Source organism: Podarcis raffonei, chromosome 8, assembly GCF_027172205.1.
Source record: "Podarcis raffonei isolate rPodRaf1 chromosome 8, rPodRaf1.pri, whole genome shotgun sequence".
Taxonomy (NCBI): Eukaryota; Metazoa; Chordata; class Lepidosauria; order Squamata; family Lacertidae; genus Podarcis; species Podarcis raffonei.
Window position 1 is genome coordinate 62234474 of NC_070609.1, and position 17252 is coordinate 62251725.

At 41.0% G+C, this 17252-nt stretch overlaps 1 protein-coding gene across 6 annotated transcripts in view; it reads left to right on the forward strand.

Annotated features, from left to right (window-relative positions):
* Positions 1–17252, forward strand: part of TDRD12 (tudor domain containing 12) — a 62760-nt gene that overhangs the window by 20465 nt on the left and 25043 nt on the right. For 4 of the 6 annotated variants that reach the window (XM_053400303.1, XM_053400299.1, XM_053400301.1 and 1 more), the window contains 14 exons: positions 460–599; positions 1098–1318; positions 4378–4477; positions 5611–5798; positions 6426–6636; positions 6819–6911; positions 7934–8103; positions 9164–9351; positions 11266–11320; positions 13218–13316; positions 13498–13611; positions 13695–13848; positions 13934–14000; positions 15125–15705. In XM_053400303.1, the coding sequence (XP_053256278.1) occupies positions 460–599; positions 1098–1318; positions 4378–4477; positions 5611–5798; positions 6426–6636; positions 6819–6911; positions 7934–8103; positions 9164–9351; positions 11266–11320; positions 13218–13316; positions 13498–13611; positions 13695–13848; positions 13934–14000; positions 15125–15228 (1904 nt within the window). In that variant the 3' untranslated portion in view covers positions 15229–15705. Of the gene's footprint in view, positions 1–459; positions 600–1097; positions 1319–4377; positions 4478–5610; positions 5799–6425; positions 6637–6818; positions 6912–7933; positions 8104–9163; positions 9352–11265; positions 11321–13217; positions 13317–13497; positions 13612–13694; positions 13849–13933; positions 14001–15124; positions 15706–17252 lie in introns of those variants that run through there. The other 2 variants (XM_053400302.1, XM_053400305.1) reach the window with 2 other exon arrangements.

Here is a 17252-nt window from a genome sequence, read left to right on the forward strand (position 1 = left end):
CTTTGCCCCAGGATGAGAACAGAAATCGTGCGACGGCTTCATAGCGGCAGCGGGAGGTCCCATTAGTGAAAGTGTGCCTCAGGTTAAGAACGGTTTTGGGTTAAGAACAGACCTCCGGAACGAATTAAGTTCGTAACCCAAGGTACCACTGTATCTTGCAAAGGTTTGCCCAGTTTCAGACTTGGGGCAACATGGTATCAAGCAGATTATAGCAATTTATGTAACATAAAACCCAGCTAAGGGTTAATCAGTTAGTAACTAAAAAACAGGGAAATTATGATAGAAAAGTTCCTTGTTTATCTACATCATTTTATGCTATTTCAAGTTCTTCTGATTGATGATTTTTATACAGCTTGCCACATTGGTGCTTTTTATCATTACCAGTATTGTAATGTTGGTTTTGCCTTGCAGCCAACATCAGTGGTTTTGAATGATATGTTTTTTGGTTTTGCTTTCCAGTTTTAACCGATGACTGCATAAGAACCTTAGGAATTACTGATGCAACTCGGGTCGTTCATTTCAATTTTCCTGCATCTCCAAGAATTTTCGGTGCACGCTTATACAGTTTGTCTGATAACTTCCAAAACTCAGTTGGAAAGGTTTGTACAAACCAAATGAACTGTTTATGACTGTGGAAATTTCAAACAAAAAAATCTCTCCTTGTTCCCCTGCCCCTCCTCTATCCTAAGATTCTGCCTGTGATCTTCATTCCTCCAGGTCCACCACTCTTGCTCCTTCAATTTTTTTCTCAAAGCGGTTTTCCTTTTGCCTTAGTCCTCCTAACTCCTGACACTTTCTCCCAGAACACTCACCTGTTTACCTCCAGGCCTATTTCTTCAGTGACATTAGATTAAACCCCTTTATTCCTAACTTAAATTAAATTTTAAGTGTGCAAGTCTATCTGCTGGGGTTTTGATAATGTCATTTGCTTCCCTCCCTCTGCTGTCTGCCCCACTGTCAAAATTTTGGTTGCAAGGTTATTGGAGCAGGGACACCTCTTTTACTTGTTGTTGTTGTTGTTGTTGTTGCTAACACCCGTTATAATACCTGATAATAAAAACTGAAGGGAAATGTTGCATTTTCTCCCCCTTGCAAAGATTTCGTCTTTGGAAAAAGAACAGCCAAATGCAAAATCCATCTTGCTGTTGACAGAAAAGAGTGCACCCCATGCTGTTGGAGTAATGCATTATTTAAAACGCACAGAAACCAACATTCCACCTGAATTATGCAACTTTACATCTGGAGTGCTGGAGGCCAAAGAAGACAGAAAGAAAGGAAGACCTCTCTGTCGCTACCTTAAAGCATATGGAGTTTGCAAGTAAGAAAATACCTGTTAACTTAGCAACTAGTTTCCTACCTTTAAAAAGACGAAGGGAAGTGAAATTACTTATTCAGTTCTTAAATGATATGATCACTTAATCACTTGGCAAAAGCAGATTGTCAGTTGTATGGTACAGGCATTCCTGTCAATGCTTTGCCAGGGCTGTTCCTCACCACCACACTTGGATAACGCAAGGCAGAGTGGTGCTGGTGGTGGAAGGAAAAATGGCTTGTTCTGCTCTAGAAGAAGAAAAAATGCACAAGGAAAGAAGTGGCTTAGAAAAAGGGTTCTGCCTTAAAATCCTGTGGAGAGGAAAACGTTCCTTCGAGATTCTCTGGTGTGAAATTTATGAGGTAGGGTTGTGGGAGAAGCTTGATGGACCATTGATCTCTTTGGAAAGATTGGCCCAAAATAAAGATTGAGTTCTGTGAAACAATGTTTTTTAAAAAAATAAATAAATGTAGAAACGACTTTAGTTTTTTATATTGGGAAAATTCTTTATTTTTAATGAAAGATTTTGATTTTGGCAGAAGTTTATTTAGGATATCTTTTTCTGTAGACAAAATTTATATAGTGTCCTGTGAAATTTTCCTTTTAAAATAACCTGCATATGATTTTTTAAAAAAAACATCTGGCATATGGGGGGACTATTAAAAAATGTAGCATTTTTACTTGTTCTCTGAGACTGTTACGTTTATACCAGCACCCAGAGTCTGCATCCTTCAGCAATAGCTGAAGAAGGCATAGAGACCTTTTAAAGAGGAAAATGCATAACTTGTAGACCAGGCTTCCTCAACCTTGGCCCTCCAGATGTTTGAGACTACCATTCCCATCATCCCTGACCAATGGTCCTGCTAGCTAGGGATCATGGGAGTTGTAGGCCAAAAACATCTGGAGGGCCGAGGTTGAGGAAGCCTGCTGTAGACAGTAGTATTGTGCATTAACAAAGAGAAGGCAATTCCTGGTGTGATTATTAAAGCACTTGGAAATGCGCATTCTGCATTTAGGCTGTCATTTTAACCTAAGTGCATGAGCTGTACCACCAAACTACAGTCCTTTCGATTTCTCCAGGGAATCATGTGGAATTTAAGTGAGCCATCTCCTGTATGGATGACTACTTTGGGGCTCACAGAAATCTTTTTTTCTGAATTTATTTCTCATGGTGAACTGGCGTGCCCTAGTGTACAGTTTGGGAATTACAGCTCTTGAGTTTTATGAGTCCTGCATTCTGCATTTTTTCCCTGCTTTCCATGGCAGTTATAGGGATGGTTGTCATTGGCTTCATTCTTGCAAGCAACCGTAAGCCAGGGTCAGAAATAAGCCATGGCTTTCCATGAGCTGCCAGGGTACTCTTGCACAGATGCTCCTGCTCTGCCTTGTCTGCCTCTGGAAGAAACAAGCAGTGAGGCTTGGTTTAGCATTGCCTGTAAGCTAATGCTCAGAGTCTGTTTCTCACCAAACAAATCACAATAAGTCAGCCAAGGAGAGAAACATCCCTTGAGTAGTGGGTCATATGTAGTGTTAAGCAAAACGTCATAGCCAGTCTCTTCCAGATGCAGCCAGGCGGGCTGGAGTGGAGTAGAAGTTCTTTCAGCATTGAGTACTGGCATACTGCACAGGAAACTGGTTAATTTCTGGCTAGGGCTTACTGTTAAGTACAAAGCAGGCCAACAGATGCCATTTATAGGTGTCACCCCACTTAAGCATGATTGATGCACCCATGACTGCATATATGTGTGGCACCTGGAAATGAATAATTCAAACCCGAAAATCACGGGAGAGAGCTGGAGAGTCATCATGGCTCGCAAGGAGACATTCCCTGGAGCCCAAAGACGACGTCAGTGAGGATAGAGGAAGCCCAGAATAAACCAGAGGTGCAGCTGCACTTTGTTTATGCTTCTCAGCCTAATAGCTGATGTGGAAAGGGGGGACAGTGCTTTGCTGCACATCTCCCATCCTCCTGTCCTAAAGCTTCAATTCTAGTTGTGGATATTTTTGGATACAGTATTTTTGGTATGGATTGAAGAGACAGTGACTTGGACACACTTGGAGCCAGTGTGGTGGTGCGGTTAAGAGCGGGTAGTCTTGTAATCTGGTGAACCGGGTTCGCGTCCCCGCTCCTCCACATGCAGCTGCTGGGTGACCTTGGGCTAGTCACACTTCTTTGAAGTCTCTCAGCCTCACTCACCTCACAGAGTGTTTGTTGTGGGAGAGGAAGGGAAAGGAGAATGTTAGCTGCTTTGAGACTCCTTAGGGTAGTGATAAAGCGGGATATCAAATCCAAATTCTTCTTCAAAACTCTTCTTGCAATGCGCTCTGTGTAGAGCTACCTTTGAAGGTGACCTGGAAACTACAACTTATCCAGAATGTGGCAGCTAGATGGTGACTGGGAGTGGCCGCTGAGACCATATAACACCAGTCCTGAAAGACCTACATTGGCTCCCAGTACATTTCCAAGCACAATTCAAAGTGTTGGTGCTGATTTTTAAAGCCCTAAATGGCCTCGGTCCAGTATACCTGAAGGAGCGTCTCCACCCCCATCGTTCAGTCCAGACACTGAGGTCCAGTTCTGAGGGCCTTCTGGTGTTTCCCTCGCTGCGAGAAGTGAAGTTACGGGTAACCAGGCAGAGGCCCTTCTCGGTAAGGGTGCTTGCCCTGTGGAATGCCCTCCCATCAGATGTCAAGGAAATAAACAGTTATGGGACTTTTAGAAGACATCTGAAGGCAGCCCTGTTTAGGGAAGTTTTTACTGTTTGATGTTTTATTGTGTTTTTAATATTCTGTTGGGAGCCGCCCAGAGTGGCTGGGGAAACCCAACCAGATGGGTGGGGTATAAATAATATTTATTTATTTATGAATGAATGAATGAATGACTGGATGGATGGTGCTTAGAGGGTATGCCTCACTTTACATGCTTTCACTTTTGCCAGGACCGTAACCCCTGCCGTAAGTGAAGAGTCACCTGCATTCTTACCAGCCACCTGTATTCTTGTCACCTTCCTGGCATTTGCTCTCTTAAAATACTGAACTCTTCTTTTATCATTATTCTGTCACAGGGATAAGAAACGCTGTCCAGATCGACATCGAGTTAGTTTACAATTAGATATGTTACAAAAGGTAACAAATGAAACTTTGCCTGAAACTGGAAATGTAACGGTAAGTTAGTAGTACGGCTTTGTTCTTGCATTTTAAACATGCTGTATCTATCTTCTGGTGGAAGAGAGTTCAGGCCCCAGAGCATGAAAGAATCAGAGCTCCAGATAATTTCTTATGATCATCTGATCACAGATCTTTTGCCTTCCCAAACTTCATTTTACATGATAAAATGAATTTTCCTCCTCCACTGAAAATCTTTCACAGATGATTCCCACCTACCCCTTATAGCTGTTTATGCTGGCAAAAGTAAACTGAGCTTTCTTTCAGGAAACTGGACTCTGTTTCATAATAGGCAACACTGGGGAACTGGAGCAGCAGTTGTTTTTTTTAGTTACTGTAGGAAGATACCTTAGATTCCCCCCAATTTTTTGGAGTACCTATGGTTGCAAGCTATGTATAAATCAAAATAGACACAGGCCTTGTCATCACTGTCGTAGTATATTACTCAAATTAGATGTGAATGTGGAAGACCCGTGTTGTTAACAATCCATCTGCTGCAATCAGACAGAAAGTGGGGCAGTGCAGTACTCAGTCTGATTTTAAGCTCCAGAGTGGAGTCAGGGGGCTCAGACTCTCACAGCCCTCTTTCAAGGTCCTGTTCCCACTTGGGGAACTAATGCTGGAAGAGAGCCTGGCTGAGAGGTTTGTTGATTGGTGATACAAAGAAGGAAGCCTTGGGGGGATGCAGTCTCTCTCACTTCCTCCTTTTCTCCTTCAAATGGACCACTTTCCTTACTTGCACATTCTGTATAATTTCAGTAGGTTTGGCTAAAACATACAGAGGTCCTTCACTTGCATGTAGTTTAGGTCTCAGAGACTCGGCTCATGTGGGAAAGAGAGGGAAGGGAAACAATCAAAGAAGAAGAGATTTGTTAAAAGTGCCAGAAATGAGGCCAGAACATGAGAAAAGTGCACCCTCTACACATGCAAGGATGTGGCGAAACCTTTTGGAATGTTTATTACAAGATATGTTTTACATGTTGGTATGAGTTGTTTGTTATTATTGTAATCTGAAAAAGAAGAGTGGTGGAAGCAGGTGAATTTAAAACAAACATTTAAATCCAGTGACTTGGGAATACGCCTATTTGCTAAAGTTGCAGCACTCCTTTTCACATCTATTTTCCCTCTTTCAGATCCTCCCTCTTTTTATTGTGGATGCCACAAACTACTTTGGCCGCATTGTCAGTAAACAGAAAGATCCATATGCAGCTCTTGCCGATGAAGTGAATGCATATTATAAAAAAGCTAAGAATCTTGTCCCTGCTGACCCATTAGAGAAGCTAGCAATGTATGGATTACGTGAAGAAAACACTTTCCACAGGTAGAATGTTTCGCTTTTTCTGCAAACAAATTATGGTATAATCTAGCCTAGTGGTTTTCTATGCCAGTAAAAGCTATTCAGACCTAGGCACAGAGATGTACAGCTAACAATATAATCTGTACAACATAATTTGTAAATGTTCAATATATTTCTGGATGGATTGCTTTATACAGGCTTGCTTGGATCCCCCACTCCTTTCTTTATGGGTGCCCATGGGATCATCTGGGAAGCACGTAGCCTCAATATAACTTCCATAAAAAATGTAAACACAAATAAACCTTTAAAGGTAGATTTGTGCTGGAATGGCTGGTACAGGGAGAAGAACTGTGTGATCCGAATTCACTGATGTCATAGGCACTGTACAGTGGGTGCCTGTGAAGTCATGAAGTCTCATTAGCAGAACTCACCAACAATGTTGGTGCTACAAGGAAGGGAGAATTGCATTTTAACAGCAAAACTGAACTGCAGTTTTAGTCCTAGATTTCTTGAAATCTGGAAGGAAGTTTACGAGTATAGCATCACCTCTTAAATATAAAACTTCTATACAAGCACATAAGAATTCTGTTGGTTTAACTTATCTTATATGTTGGAAAATTTTTAATTCCCCTTTCTTCCATTCTGTTACAGGGTTCAGGTGCTTGAAATACCATCCAAGGGAGAAAACTCTGTATTTTATAGCGTTCATATCAAGTATATAGATGAAGGCAGATTTGGTGAAGTTCAAAATTATAAATTGCTTTACTTACCTGAACAATTCCAAGCTTTGCCCCCTCAAGCAGTGGAATTTATTGTTTGTCGAGTTAAACCCATTGATAATGAAGTGGAGTGGAATCCAAAAGTAAGTTTACTCCCTTTTCTTACCTTCATTTGTGTTATGGTACACAGAGAAGTCGGTGCTTAAACTTGTTTCAGTAATGGCCAGCTATTTTTTTGTTTTGTTTTTTTAAAACAACTTTTTGCAGGTCACTAGCCTGTATTAAGCAAAACATTTGATATCTGAGGATTTTTCTTTTTTGTTAGGTTACGAGATACATTAATCAGATGATCAGAGGGAAACCTCATGAAGCAAAAATAGTACTTGCTTTGGAAAACACAATTTGGGTGGATCCAGTGGTATGTAGCAAAACATTAAATACTTTATCTAACTGCCTAATAAATTCCAAAGTGAACTTTTTTTAAGTTGGTACTGAGGAGTCTTCCTTCCTTCCTTCCTTCCTTCCTTCCTTCCTTCCTTCCTTTCTCCTTTTGAATATGGGATACTTTGAATGTGGTACGAGATACTTGGTTTTCTCAGGTTTGCCACATTATACCACTTTGATCAGCATGCTCCCAGCTTGGTGGTTGTATTATCAGGTGGTTTTGCTGGGATATTATGGATTTAAGGACCGTGAAAAGAATTATTCACTGAGGTTTGGTTTAGAAGTCTCCAGTACTGCCATCTTAGTATTTTAACAATGGATAAACAGATTTTACAAAATGGTTTGGAAAATCTTCCCAAACATTTGAGCTGCTAGTTTTTAAAGGCGGCATTATTGACACAGCACCCTTTTCACAGTGGGCAACTTTGGTTTTAAGAAGCACTTAGCCACATCTGTATTAGTGATGAAAACATTAATAATTTCTCTAGTGGGAGATTTCTGTGTCCAAAAGCACAGAAATTTTGGCTGGAAATTTTTTCAATCCTTGCGGATCATCACAGAGATATTGAAATAGAACTGGGATTAGCTTTGCTCTTTTTATTTAAAGGGTGCAGAAAGCATCTCCCTTGTAAGAATCTGATAAACCACCTCCTTGTGGCAGCACACATGCATCTGGGATTAGAAAGATTCAGACAGATGTACCATTCACAAGTGGTGTGATAGGGTATGGTACTTGGTTTGACTGTGATGATCAGGAAGGATTGCAAAAACTTTCTGCCAAAATTTCTGTGCTTTTGGACACAGAAATCTCCCACCAGAGACAGACCAATGTACCAATCTAAGCCATATCTAAGGGCTCTACTCTAGTTGATAGTTGCAGCAGAAGGAAGGAAGATAAGGTCAGTTTCATAGTCATAACTAGGAAGTTTGAGGGATGAAGGAGCTGCAAACTAGTGGTGTGAAAGCAAATACTACTTATTCACAATTAAATTTCAGGTTCGTGTCACCAGACTTCTAGATCTGAAAACGTCTATTAATGAATACAATATTCGTTCTGAGATCCTGTCTACTGGAATGGGAACTGACAACCCAGATCACATCAGTGAACTCCAGAAGTTATATAGAGATGCTGAAATGGTTCAAGAGGAAAAGGAATTACCTGCATTGTAAGGGAGTGACTTCAATTTCTTTTTTTAAATAATGAAACTTTAAATTTTCAGCTAAAGGAAGTGTGTGTACTAAAATTAGAAGGTAACAGTTCAATGACATATTGAGATCATAACAGAGGCTAAGGGATTGCATTATCTGGCATTCTGTTCTCCTTGGTTTTATACCACTTACATTTTAATAACATCTGTTTAGGTAGTTTTCAGGGGTATCAGTATCATTCTCAAACTGGGGTTGGTCTGTTTGAGCATTAATTACTTGGTTTGATATTGGTTTTACTGTATTTTACAGTTTATGATGTGAGTCACCTTAGGATGGCTATATAGTCCTTGAAATGCAATGTATAAATAAGTTAGTAGGGCTTTTGCTCTTGGATACATATGGACAAACTACTCTCGCTATTCTGGTAACCTCTGTTGTTGAGCTTTCACCACATTTTCTCTGAGAGCTCTCCTTGTTTAATAGATTCAGTTCCAAAACTTGTCTTGGTGTGGAATGTCTTGAGTGTCCGGGGTGGGTGTAGCTGGTTTCTAGTGTGCTGGAGTCTCCAATTAGTTTCTAAGGCTGAGATTGACTAGAGAGAGAAGGAAGCTTCCCTCCTAGGTGAGTCCTTTCCCAAGTGTCTCTGTGGTGATTCCTTTTTAAACCAGAAGTTTGGGGCGGGCTGCATTTGAGCAGGGAAAGGCTGTTTAACCCTTTCTTCTTGTGTCATTTTCTAACTCAGAATCAGTGTGCCCAAGCTTCTGTTGCACCCAAGGGTAAAAATCTTTGCACCAGAGGATTAAAAACAATGCAGGGAGTATAATTTTTGAGCAGGAAAATGACACAAGTAGAAAGTATTTCATTATCCTTCCTCATCACAGCCTTTCTCCACGCAGACATTCTGCCCCTAGCTGGAGGTTTAAAAAAGCAAGAAGAACTGCAGAACACATTGAAGCCTAAATGTGCCTTATATTGGCTGGAGACCAACATCACTCGGTGTCTGGACTGCTGCCCATCCAATGAGTAAAATGTTCTTTTAAGCAAAGTGCACTGTAACATCTCACACACCCCTTTTAGGATACATCCTCTGAAGTATGGGGTGAGTGAGCAGGCCAAATCTCCTTCACAAAGCATCTTGGACCAGGCTACTCTCAATTCACAGGCCTCCAAAGAACAAGCTGTATCCAATGTGCAGAATGATGTGCAAGAGGGTGATGTTATTATAAATCAGAGTTTTTCTCAAGAAACTTTACAAAATCATCATGGTAAGTATGTTGCCTTGAAAGGACCTTTATGATTGATTGATTGATTGATTGATTGATTGATTGAACGTGTGTGTTATCTCCAGATAACGGAAGGTGGCATACACACTGCCTTCCATGTCCAATTTATCCTGACAACAACTCTGTGAAGTAGCTTAGGCTGAGTGTTAGTGACTGGTCCAAAGTCACCCAGGTGGCTTCTTGGCTGAGTGGGGATTACATTAAAAGAGTTGGCTTCGGAGCCAAAAATTAATATGCAATAGTTTAAAGGGTGCAAGGTTATAGGATGATATTAAAACAAATATGGAACAACAAATATAAACTGCTGTTATATTTGCAACAAAAAACAACAACAGTAAAGAAGATTGCACATAGGTGAAGGGAAGTAACAGGTTTAGGGGGAGGGAAGTGAGGGCATTAACTGAAAAATTGTTAGATATATATGGGACCTAAGAGATTAAGGATGAGGAACCAAAAGGAGGAGACAAATATTAAGGAATAGTAAAATAAGGGAATCTGAGAAGAATCATACAAATGAAAATATGAGACTCAAGGTTTTGTTACATACTGTTTTGTCTTGGATTTTAAGTCTTCTGTTGTAAAGATAGTACATAAAATGAATAAAGAAGTGTTACCCTGAACCCTAGCTTGCCAGGTCCAACACCCATCCCCCTGGATAGCAAAAAGCGTCAACTAAAATTATCATTCCTGGGGGCAAAGCGTCTGCTTCAGGCAATAGAGTTTTAGACTTTTCAGAAGCCCACTGTGAACTGCTCATAAGGCACTTTGAGGGTAAAACTGCTCACCCATGTAGCAGTCTTGATGCCACATCCACAGTTACTGCAGTCTCCAGTGAGGTATCCACTATAGCAGCTGCTGCAACTTACTAGGATTTGTTTCGGTGGATGTGGATGAGGTCCTTGTGATGATGTAGCCAGCAACATGCCTTCCCGTCCTCCTTGCCTTATTAAAGTTTGCCAATGAGATATGACCAAGTGGATCCAGGGTGCAGCCAATGCATCCTTGTGGGAGGAAGTGAAAGGGGCAGTGATCTGATGGGCTGCAAATTCCCCCCTTTTTCAGAAAAGTTGCAGCACAACAATTGCAAGTAGTCTTGGATAAAAGAAATAGTCTTGAACCCATTTCAGTCTGGATTCAGGCCTCGTTATGGGATTGATTCAGCCTTGGTCACCCTAATCAGGAGAAAGATGGGAAATGTGGCCCTGTTACTCTTTCTTGATCACTTAGTGACTTTTGAAACCATTGACCATGGAATCCTTCTGAACTGACTTAGTGCTAGGAACCTTCAGGGTGGATGTAGGAATCAGACTTTTAGTGTTGTGGCACCTCCCCTTTGGAATGCCCCTGCTTTGAATATTAGACAGGTTGTCTTTTTGGCACCTACTGAAGATCTTCCTCTTTCAACAAGCCATTTAAGTTAATCTTTTCCAGGCTGTATCTGTATTAGAATTGCTTTTAAGGAATTTTAAAGATTTTTTGTTTGTTCTATTACTTATTGTTTGTGCTCAGGATAGGCAGATATAAATTTAATAAATGGAATTCAATGTCATACTAATATGATCGTTCTGTCAGCGCACTCATTTATGCTTGCTAGGCGGAACCATCCCCCCCCCGTGTTTTCTGGGGTGGGGGAGGGTACTACTGATCCTCCAAAGCCAATTTGGGGGTGGGCTAGTGGAACTCCCTGTGCTGGCTTCCACTATCACAAATGTTAGCTGAATCTTGCTCCGTTGTAACAATAATGAATTGCACTTACCAGTTGCCTTTTTTTGTACAAAAAGTAACCCAATGCAGCTTGCCAAATGTGAAATCTTCCAGTTGCCCATATAGCTTTACTGAAGTCCTGTATTTACAGTATGTGCTGTGTAAAATTAATTTGTTCTGTCTTTCATTTAGACAAAATGACTGCAGCTAAGAAAGCAGATGAATGTCTACAGCCATCTCATGAATGGTATCAATTTTAATTGTCATTCCCAGTCCTAATGCCTTGAGTGGGTAGCAGGGTTTTTTCTTTTCTCTCCTTCCCTATCCCAGACCACCAAAGGCAGTTTCATGCCATTCTTTGAAGAAGTACAGGCATGGTCTTTGGGAAGCCTTAAAAGAAAGGGAACTCCTAAGTTTGGTAGGGACAGTCTCTGTGAGTCCTTGTGGGTGCTTGAAGTACATAGTGTATTTCAATAAAACATTACCAAGATTAGGCTGCTCTGGGCTTTCTAGTCTTATCACTATAAGCACCTGAAGATGGGCCATAGGGTTGACACCATCTAAAGCCGCAGAGCTGCTGAGAGCACCCCTATATCAAGCAGGTATAGTTCAGCCTTGAAAATATGAAGGCCTGAGTGCTGATAGCTGGTTCTCTGGAGGCATGCAGAAGGACTCTAGAAAGCAGTGGGTTAATGGCCCCCCTCTGAGAGATAGGAACGGGTGAGTTGAAACTTGAGTCCTGGGCAGCTCCAAAGTGCTGTCCCTCTAGCTCTTTTCCTGACCTTGTCTAGAAAGGGTTCCAAACTCCCATTGTTCTAGGCGCATTTTGCAACACAGAATTTCATTAGCGCAAGTAGTTTCTGAGCTCTGGGCACAGTACTGCGCCTAAGATTTCAGATTAACACTGCAGAGTGGCAGGAAAGGAGGATCTTTTTCTGCCTCCCCACTTCCAGATACACTCTGAAGACTGAAGAAGGGACCCTCTTAAGAATATTAGGGGGTGGGCAGGGGAAGATTAGACCATGTGGAAAATGAACATAATATTTTAGCTGCAGTTCATTCATTTTCAGTTTTGTATTGTTATTTAAAAAAAACGCACCTAGACATTCCATTGTTGCACCCATAACCTAGCTTTAAGGTGCCATTTAGCTCCTAGCTTTCATATCTGTTTCTAACACTGTCTAGAAAGGGAAGCTTCTTCTTTCACTTAGCTCTCTCATCTGTTTCATTGCTTAATTTCTCTATTATTCAACTTGTTCTGGCAGTCTTTTTCTCTCCCATCTGCAGCTCTCATCTTCTTGTCTGTTTAATATATCAAAAGTCTGTTTTGTTATTCTGAATGCTTTTTCTTTTTGTCAGTTTGAATCTGCTTTCTCCCTCAGATCTCCTAGGCACTGTTAGGGTTATTAATGGAAGCAAGGAAGCCCAAATCAGGGCACCAGACCATCAGTGGCCTGAGACAACTGTCAGGGCCTCCTCTCCCCACCTTCCCTAGGGCTGTCTAAGGACATGGGCTCTGGGAGAAGGCAGAAGCAAGGAAGTCCATTTCAGGGAGCAAGTGCTGGCAGCTGGTCCTGGCAGGGCGCCCTCAGTGCCCTAAGAGAACTGATGGAACAGCCCCCCCTTCTCTGGGAGTCTTTAAGACCTTTGTATCCCGAGGTAGGGCAAGGAAACCTATGCCAGGGAGCAAGTACCACCAGCAGCTGAGAAGCCCATCAGTCAGCCAGAGAGGAATCCCCTGCACTATAGTTTATACCATTTCTTTGTTTTAGTATTTTTAAGTGGTAAACTGCATTGGGTCTTGGCAGGAAACAATTGCAATTAAAACATGGAACTGTTTTCTGGAGTCCTCCTGCACGCTCTAGGAAAGAGCACCCACTATGTGTGAACCAATTGCCCAGCCTGTATATATGATAAAAGTTTGGGATCTGTATGGGCTGTTACAGTTTTTTGTTTTGTGGGACAAGGGTATGTATGAAAAACCAGCTTCAGCCATATTTCCATTGCAGAGCATTGCCGTGAGGGGGGACCCTTAATGGAGCTCCATCACCCCACCCCCGCCAATATACATCTTCAAGCTCTTCTGTCTAATTTGCTATTTTTCCTCTTGTAATGTTGATATTCTTTTCCACATGGGGGTTGAGTCCAACCACAGCAGTTAACCAGATGCTCCCGAGAAGCTCACAAGAAGGGCCGAATGGAGAAAGCCAGCCTCAGCTTTCCCAGGCATCTGCTAATCGGAGGTAGGCTGCTTCTGAAGAGGATGTGCCTTTATTGGCTGTCACTTTTGGCATTATCAAACCTTTTTACTATATGTTGTAGAATCGAACAGTAGCACTACATGGCTTGTTAACTGAATTACTCCCAGGATATTGGAAATTCCTATGTAGAATCCATTTTAACCACTGTTTTTCATTTTTTTAGCTTCTATCCATCAATAAAATGGTTTGAAAAGCAGGATGTTGTTGTTCTGAAGATAAAATTACAAAATATTACCAGCTACGACTGCAAGTTTTTCTCCCAGAGGATCATTTTCAGGTAGATAGGAAATATTTCACCAAAAAGGATAATAAAAAATGATTTGTTTCTATTTTCAAACTAATATTTTAAAATACTGTCAGTGCTTCTGTAGAAGACAGATTTTATTTGGCTGATATGGAGCTGCAGAAAAATATCATCAAAGAAAAATCAGCTTGTGACCTTAAGAATGGCGAACCTGTCATTACCCTTGCAAAAGAGAAGGCTGAACCTTGGTGCAACTTGCTGAAGCACAAAGTAGGTTGGACATTCAAAAGTGGCTTATGGATCTTAAAATATTGGCATGGTAGACTGAAGTATTCTGAAATGTTCCTTCCAACAGAATCCCCACGTCTCCTTTGATTTTGATTACTTGGATTATTCTGAAGAAAGAAGTCCCTTTTCTGCTGGTAAGCCACTAATTGCATTTTGTGTATACATGCCTCTTCAGTCATAGAGGTTATCCAGGAGTGGGCTACTCTTTTCATTTGTTTCAGACATAGGACTGCAAATTACTTCTTGCTTGGTCCCCTTCAGTGAGAGGAGTCTCTGTCTGTCTGTCTGTCTGTCTGTCTCTGTCTGTCTCTCTCTCTCTCACCCACCCACACCCACACACACACCCCACTGCTTCAAAGAAGCAGGATTTTCACAGAACTTGGATTCTTTCTCTTTCTTTGTCATGATAGCAAGTAGTTTAAACATTTCTGTCCCTGATACTTATGAGGGAAATGCCTGCTACAGATCTGTTGCATACTCTGTGGAGGGGAGAATCAGAGCTGGCTGCAAGGAAGAGGCCTCCTGGGCTAGCATCATAGGCAGTCAGCATCCTCCTTTTAGCTGGAGTGGTATAAACCAATGTCTGATGACTCTTGTTCTGGTGGACAGGAAATGTGGAAAGAGAGCCTGTGGTTCACAGCGACGTCTGGAGGGTGGATGTGTCTCTGTGCACTCTCTAGGGCAGGAGCTCACTGGGGTGCTGACACTGGGTTACACTAAATGCATAGTGAACAGCTACCATGTCTGGTTTATTGGTTTGTTTATTTGTTGTTGTTTTTTAAAAAACAAAGTGTTTGCTCTTTTTTAATCCTTTTCATAAGCTACTAGAATGAAAGCGTTAGAGATAATATCTCTTATACCCATTCTCAATTATTTGACTTCTGATCTGCATTTTACACACACACACACACACACACACACACACACACACACACACACAAATCACCATCTCCTGTAAGGCTTTTCCTTTTTTAAAAACACCCATTGGTGTTAAAGAGTCATAGCCTTGTTGGGGAGGGAGACCATTTTTTGTCAGGATTTCATCTGGGGAGGAAAAGGTGAACCCTCCCCCTCCCCCACACTCTACATTCACACCCTAAAACCAGCCATCAGTTGGCAGGCAGTATTGCTTGTCCTATAGCACCCAGGGCCATTAAGAACCAGGCAAGACCCTCTCTTCAAAGTGGCATGTTAAACTGTACTAGACTGCTGGAAATTAACTTTTCTAGATCTATGTATAATGCGCTTTTTTCTTAAGCAGTCACAGGTCCCAAGAAAGTGCACCTGGTTTCTACAGAGGAGGAAGAGGAGGAGGACTCCTCGGATGACAGTGACACCGAGAGTGATTTGTCCATCTGTTAATTCTGGTTTGGAAATGGGGATTAAGAACTCGGCTGTCACATGAGAACCCGCAGCTTGGGTGGCATTTCCATAATGAAAGCATTTTAGCTTTTTGAACATCAGGAAAAGTTCTAAATTTTGACCATGATTTTGAAGAGGGTTGTCATGGTGGGAGGGTGGGATATTTGCTCTTCAATTTAACTGCCATAGACTGATCACATGTACAATTTCAGTGAGTTTTAATTCAAGGTAAATTTGCTCTGAGTAGAAGAATTGTGATTTTTGCTAAGTACTTAACCATGAAACCAATGGAGGGAGGTGAAAATCCTCTCTCTCTCTCTCTCTCTCTCTCTCTCTCTGTGGCTAATCTTGGAGCCTGTTTCAAAAAGAAAGCATAGCTTCTGGCCTTTTCCTCACAAAACAAATTATGAAGCCTCACAGAGATATTTAGACAAAAGGAGTTAAGAGTAGAAACAGTCTGTTGTACTGCTAGAGACAGGTGTTCAATCTAGCATTAATATTTAGTTCTGATCCTAATTGCTTTAAGAAAATGTAGCCATCAAAACCAGTTTAATACTGGTGATGTACTAAATGTACCCTTTGTTAGCTGTACCTTAAGGTGTAAAACTATAAGATGCTGACTGATCTGTGCAGAAAATATTTTTGTTTTCAGAATATGAGAACTAATTTGAAAGGTTAAAGTACTTGATTAGAAAACTATTTCTAGTTCTTTGATCATTTGATCGGTTTGTTTTGTGTGCAATTGTTTGGACCAACACAGCTGGTGCTAATTTTTCCTGATCTAATATGGTAGATATTAAAAGTTAAATTACATTATAGCACTCCCTTGAACATCAATATTCAAAATGGTTAGTTACTAGACACTTTGTTCAATTGCTCTGTTTCTGTACGTTATTATGTTGGCACAAAGAGCTGTGGGTATGTGTAGGAAGAATTAGAGATGGCCTTAGAATCAAAGGGTATATCTGGATCCAGGAGCTGTGAGGGGCTGGTAGAGCCACTTAATCAGAAGAACTAAAAATTATAATAAAGTACTGCTACAATAAATACAGCTTTCCCTACCTGTTCGCATAGCAGTATAACAACAAAAAGTAAAGTGAAGGAATCCCAAATGGCTGTCTGATGTCAGATGCACAGGCATAATTATATATGATAGTCCCTTTGATATACTTATTATTAAATTTATATGCTGCCCTTCATCTGAAGATCACAAGGCAGTATGCTTAACAAAATAATTGCCCTGTTGACAGTATTGGATAAATAGTAGCTTTTAAGATGCTATAGTCTATATCCTCCAACGAGGAACAGCATTCTGTCACTGAATTGACAGTCTCTCTGGAAGCTGCAGATATTAGTTGCAATGGTTCTAACATGCCCACTGATGCCTGCATCCTATTTTCTAAATACCTCTACTTTTTCCAGTTAAATATTCCCACTCCACATTGTCAAATGTGTAACAGTACAGTGCAACAACAGTTTACTCTATAACATGAATATGGCAGCAATTGTTGAGCTTTCAGTGTTCACATAATTGACCCAAATGACATAACAGTTGGACATCTCTGTATATCATATATGCAATTAGATCAGAAGTATTTGGCTTAAAGTTGGATGTTGTGATAAAGTTGGATGTTGTGATAAACCCTTCTTAAGGCCATAATCCTATGCATGTTGTAAAAAAAAAATGTTCCATTGAGTTCAATGGGGCATACTCCCAGGTAAGCAGATAGAGGATTGCAGCCTTATTCGGGAGCTGAACTCAAGTAGGACCTGCTTCCAGCTAAATGTGCTTAGGGCTGCACTGCCAGTGTTTTTCCAAGAGTTTGGCCTTTGCAACCTCCAAGACTGATTTTCATTTATACAAACTGGGTCAAAGAAATTGCAGGGAAGGGCTGTTTAACCCCTTTGTCTCTGGCAATTTTTTGCAATAAATATGTATCTTCTGTAGGTAAAAGCAGGATGTCAGGAAAGAAATTTGAATGGGAGGGGCAAACAAGCTCCTCCTGTTTATGTTTCCCTGCCAG